This window comes from Camellia sinensis, chromosome 10 (genome assembly GCF_055761805.1).
Source record: "Camellia sinensis isolate YWXY chromosome 10, ASM5576180v1, whole genome shotgun sequence".
NCBI lineage: Eukaryota > Viridiplantae > Streptophyta > Magnoliopsida > Ericales > Theaceae > Camellia > Camellia sinensis.
In genome coordinates, this window is record NC_138970.1 from 64,910,910 (window position 1) to 64,917,196 (window position 6,287).

General features: G+C 32.1%; 1 protein-coding gene across 1 annotated transcript; it reads left to right on the top strand.

The window, feature by feature from the left end:
• The first annotated feature begins 4,915 nt into the window (after positions 1-4,915).
• Positions 4,916-5,782, top strand: LOC145800442 (uncharacterized). The gene has a single exon (XM_082890119.1). It carries the CDS (start codon positions 4,916-4,918, stop codon positions 5,780-5,782), a length of 867 nt encoding a protein of 288 aa, XP_082746245.1.
• Positions 5,783-6,287: the final 505 nt, after the last annotated feature.

A 6,287-nucleotide genomic window follows, 5' to 3' on the forward strand; every position in this document is an offset into this window, starting at 1 on the left:
ACCGATTTATAAATGGGATAAAGTGATATTCGTTAATAGTTGAGGGGGTCTTAATATAATTATTCTTAAACATATTAATGGCCTTAATGAATATTTATCTCAATTTATGTATAAAAAATATTTGTAATATTTTAAAATTAAAATTCTAGATATTCATAATTTAAATTTTACAATTCATCCATAATGACATGGCAATAGAATTGAGTCTTATATAATTAAATTTGTAAAAAAAAAATTTAATAAATAACATATCTAGCTGTGTTATTATTAATAGAATTATGAAATTTAAATTGTCAGTCTCAATTTCTTATGTAAGAACATGTAAAAGTGTGTTTAATATATAAAAAATATATTGAGTGTTTTCAATATTTTATATTCTATCTACTTCGTTAGTATGACTCATTTAAATTACTTACTCGAAAAAATGACTCATTTAAGTTTTCCTTTGGGAAGAATTAATTTAGTTTGATTTTTTGATTAATTTAGCTTGTCTAAATTAGTTTTTTGCTTGAGAATAACTTTGGCCTTTTTTTGACTTGGATGTGATAGTTGTAAAAAAAAAAAAATTTAAGTATGATTTAGATGTAATATTTTATCTGATTAATTTATTTAATCTATTTTATCTTCTTGTGTTTATTTATTCAATTTAACTCTTGCGAAATGAGGCTTAAATTATATATATAAAATATAATAAATGAAGATTTTGTCAGATAAGTAATCTTAAAATAATTAGAAAAAAATTAGTGATATGTTCTTGTTCAAAAGTATTTATAAGTATTTAAACTTTAGAAGTGCAAGATTCTCTTTAAGTGTTTTTTAGTGGTGTTACGTACTTTAATTAAAAAATTAGTTTTATTTTTCAAACCCAATAATGTAGTCTATTAGAATTTTTAAAGGAAACTCTCTTTCTTAGGTCTTTCTCTTTTCTAATTATCAACTAATTATCTCTTTTACACCTCATTAAATATAGAAAATTATTTAAAAAGTAGATTTATATACCAATTTTCTTTTTTTCAATTTACATTTATAGCTCAATGTTTCACCACTTCTTATATATAAATGCTATGGCTGTTTAGTTCATGAATTTAGAGAGGGGATTAAAAGTAAAAAGAGAAAGTGTGTGAAACTTAAGTACAATGTAATTATATTTCATTCACATTTTACTTATTTTTTCTCTTTCTCTTTCTAAATTTATAACCCAAACACACTTATTATTATAAGTTTGGCAACCTTTCATTGTCTTCCTAGAAGTAATCTCATTCGTGTATGGCCATTGAGTTCACCAAGCACACTACAAGAAAATCAGGTTTTAGCAGCGTTTTTTATTGCAGCGGCCTAAAAAATGTTGCTACAGATGGGCTATTGTAGCGGTTATTAACCACAACTAAAAATTAAATTTTTAGTAACATTTTTTGCCTAAAACACTGCAATATATTTTTTAATAATGACGGTTTGTACACAACCGTTTCTAAAAGCCAATCAAAATAGAGGCCCGCCAAATCGAACTCTGATTTCGCGCGAAATCATATTTTTTTTTTCGTGAGGAGTGGATAACATATCAGAATTTCAGTCAAAAAAAAAAAAAAAAAATCGTTCAACTCATCTAAAACTGTGCCCTAGTCCAGCACCCCTGTTTGGCGAAGCATCAGAGTTCATCCTCTCCCGCGGCGACGTATCGGCGTTCATCCTTCCCCGCAGCATTCATCATCCTCCCACTTTGATTTCAAGGTCAGTTTGCTTTCTCTGTTTCTCTTTCTCTATCCCTTTCTTTCTTCTTGTCTCTCGGTTTATCTCTCTGCCATTCTCCCTTTCTTTTACTATCTTTGTCTATGTTTTTCCTATACTGTCTTCGGTCAAGTTTGGGTCAATGAAATTCATTGTTAATCTACGACTTGCCACTCCATTCAGTGCTTCTAATATCTCCAAAACTTCTCTACTTTGAAGGATTTCATGAACATCTTGAATGATTTTGATTTGGAAAAATAATTTAGAAAATAGAAAAAAAAAATTGTTGGTATTCAATATATGTATGTACTGACCCCGACCTGGATTTCCATGTGCCGAGTCACACATCAGAAATCTACAAGGGGCAATGAACCCAAAGGACATCCCTTGACTAGCCCCTTTGGGAAGCAATGAGCCCAGAGGACATCCCTTGACTATCTCTTTTGGGGAATTCCCATGGTTGTCGTTATATATCTATTAAATAGATGCGTATGATATTAGAGAACTTTTAAATATAAAATGCTAACACTATATGTTGATAATCAGTTCATCTATAGTATGTTCAATGAAAATTTGAAGAAGATTGAGATTAACCAGTAGTATGTTCAACAAAAATTCAAAGATTGAGATTAACGGGCCATAGAGATCAACCCAATCACTATAACACCTTGGGAGATTATCCATACCTCCATTAAGGAGAGTCAAGGGGAAAAATAAACCAAGAAAAAAGAAAAAGGAAATAAAATTAAGAATGATAAAAAAGAGAATATTGAGGAGAATGCATCACCACTAAGTCAACTGCAACAGAGAGTTTGTAGAAGCACTTAACATGGAATAACTTATAGCAGCCAAAATCACTGTTTTTCTCAAACAAAAAATGTTACAATTTTGCACAAAGAGTTTTCTTTCTGGAACAACAATGGTGGCATAAATGATACTCATGTACATATATCTCATTGTATTATTATTTGAGAAAGTGAACCCACTAGATGTTTCCATTAACATATAAATATAAAGTTCAGCTTTTGTCTTCTTGAGGTTGGGGATGTTTTGTGGGTGCTACGGCTTGTCATGTCCTGATGGATATATTGCATAACCACTTTTAGTTCTTCAAACACTTGCAATAATTGGTCATAGAAATTATGGTTTGTTTGGAAATCAACTTTTTAGTGCCTGTTTAGTTAAAATATGAGGTGAAAACAATTAGTGTTTGGGAATGATTTTGACTTCTATACAAAAACATGCAAATAGTAGTGAGAATGGAAGGAATTTTTGACCTTTTTTATGATTTTATGATTTTTTTTAGTGACTTTTTAGCTAAGCCAAACAATCCCTTAGAACCATATTTCTTTCTGTCACCAAGGCACTCTTATTTGTGAGTTGGCATAATAGGGGGAAATTTTACTCAAATCAGGGGGAAAAAAATTATGGGATGCACATCACAGAAAATTTGCGAACATATTCATTTTTGTTTTGTAGTTTATTTTTGTTCTGAAGTTTATAGTCAAATATTTTATTTTTGTTTGAAAATTTATATTCAAACAATACAAATATTCAAATTTTTTCTAGTGTGCTTTATGGTGTGCATAACGGGTATTATGCTTTCTGGTGTGTCCTGCAACTGGTCTGAATTCTTGGCTTCTCAACTCTGTCTGTTAAACTCTGTTATGCATGACTGTAAGGGTGGGAGGTAGTGTTAATAGTAAGGGGGTTGTGGCTTGTGGTTGGCTTCTGCTGTTCTGCACTGGTCTGCTGTCATTGATGCTTTGGGTACATCCAGATGTGCAATGGGGCTGCTCCTGGTGTACTGGTGGCACAACTAGGTTTCATTGTTTGAGAGTTATCCATTTGGGAGACTTGGGCAGCTTTTTGATTTCTTCCGAATGATGTCATTTTATTTTACCACGGTCGGTAACTATTTTTGCACTATGGTATGTTATTTATGCCATCTTGAGCTGTGAATCTCTGCTATGTTGTGAGCTTTGATTGAAATTAGTGTTGGAATCTGTTGCTGCAGGATTAGAATGTTAGTTTTTGAGGATAATGTTAATTGTTTATTGGTTTATTACTTCTTTGTTTCATGTATCTGCGAACAAAAAATATTAATTTTTTGGGAGGGGAAGCACTTAATTAGTGACTTTCTTGTGAATTAATTTTGTTGATATTGGTTGCGCTAAACATTTAATATTACAAGTTAAGTTGTTTCTGTTTAGTGTCTAGAACTTGATGATGTTGATGTCATCTATTCCTATACAGTTCTCTTTCACATCAGTGTCTGCTTATTATCATTTACTTTGGTGTTACTTGTCACACACATAAATGGTGCTGCAAAGAATGTGATTTAACTGACGAAAGAAGAGCGAGATTAGAAATGAACTATGTATGCAGTACTTGAAGTTCTTTGAGAGTTTGATATATATTGTTGGACCCATTCGCTAATAGCTTTAGCTTTGCAACTGATTGTTTTCTTGACACATTATTAACTATGAAACACAGATACTAAAAAAACTATACGTGTACATTGTATACATTACGTGAGTAGAATGCTGCATGTTATAATTACTCAAATAAAAGCTGAATCCCTAATCTGGGCACAAATCGATGTGCCACAAGTTTAGTATAGATTACTTTTTCAATGTTATTGTTTTCCCTTTAATTCATAAAAAATTTATGTACTAAGGTAGAATTGTAGTATTTTCTTAGAAATAGTGTATTATATTAGAGATTTTTCTTATCTATTATGTAATACTTAAATTTAATCATGGAGTTTAAACCATATAATGTATTGTACAAGAGATTTTTCTTAACCTTCAACAACCAAACTTTCATTATGTATTTGCATGTGCACGTGAAAGAAAGTAAAAAATCATAACCAAACCAAACTAAGCCTTATGTTCCATCAAATGGAGTCGACAGGGTAAAAAAAATCATAACTCATAAAAATTAAAATGCTACATAAATTGTGAAAATGAAATTGAAGAAAAAAAATAAAAAAAAAATGAAACGTATCAAATATAAAATAGTTCAATTTTAGGAAAAGATATACATGAAAAGTCATATACAAATAATTCAATTATGTGTACCTACACTAAATTGTGTAGTGCTTTTTTATATTAGTATAGATAACTCTTTATATAATATATTTAACTTTTCATTTTGTTTCGTGGTACTTCAATTTAGTTAATTATCAATGGATAAGAGTTGGATGAAGAAGAGTAGATTGTCAAGAGACTGTGTGCAAGGGATTAAAGAATTTTTAGAGTTTGCTTCTCACAATGTATCTAATGATGGAACAATTTCATGTCCATGTATGAGATGTGTGAATTCATACATGTTGACTTTAGAAGTTGTACATGATCACTTGGTATCCTATGGAATTAGTCCGGGTTATAATTGTTGGTATCTTCATAGGGAAATTATGTCTGCAACGACTTCTAGTAGAACTAGTCAAAGCCATGAAGAAATACGACCTGAGTATGGTGATATACGTGACATGTTGCGGGACGTGTTTCCCATGCACACCCAAAATATAGATGAATATGCAGAAGAAAGTAATTTACCAGAACCATCTGATCAAGGTCCAAGCATGCAACGACCTCAAGAAGATCCTAATGAAGAGGCACAAAAATTTTACGACTTACTGAAAGATGCTGAGAAGCCTTTGTATGAAGGGTCCAAGAATTTTAGCAAGTTGTCAGCAATTGTGCATCTGTATCACTTGAAATGTCTTAATGGATGGAGCAACAACTCATTCACAATGTTGCTTCAAATTTTGAGAGATATGCTTCCTTCAGATGCAAATTTGCCGAAAGCCACTTACGATGCCAAGAAGATTATTAAGGATTTAGGTCTCGGTTATGAAAAGATTCACGCTTGTCCTAATGATTGTATATTATTTTGGAAAGAACATGCAAATGATGAAGTGTGCCATTGTGGTGCTTCAAGGTGGGCAACAAATGAGAATGATTTGCAGCATAATATGAGTACTTCATCTAAAAAGAGAAAGAAAAAGGCTGCAAAGGTTTTACGGTGGTTTCCCTTGAAGCCTCGATTATAGAGGTTGTTCATGTCTTCAAAAACAGCTGCTTATATGAAATGGCATGCTGAAGGTCATACAAATGATGGCATAATGAGGCATCCTGCCGATTCTATGGCTTCGAAAACATTCGACTCTCGATATGTAGATTTTTCCTTTGACTCCCGCAATGTCAGGTTGGGGTTGGCAGCAGATGGATTTAACCCTTATGGGAATATGAGTACTAGTTATAGTATATGGCCGGTCATATTGGTCCCATATAATTTGCCTCCATGGATGTGCATGAAAAGATCTTCTTTCATCCTATCATTGCTTATTCCTGGTCCGAGCTCCCCTTCGAATGACATAGATGTGTATATGCAGCCTTTAGTTGAAGAATTGAAGGAATTATGGGATGTTGGAGTACAAACTTATGATATATCTTCCAAAGAGAACTTTCAAATGCATGTAGCTCTAATGTGGACTATAAATGACTTTCCCGCATATGGTGATTTGTCTGGTTGGAATACCAAGGGTGCTCTTGCAT

Excerpts from the sequence above, each read along its gene's own strand:
- LOC145800442 (XM_082890119.1), top strand. The coding sequence starts at position 4,916 with ATGGATAAGAGTTGGATGAAGAAGAGTAGATTGTCAAGAGACTGTGTG.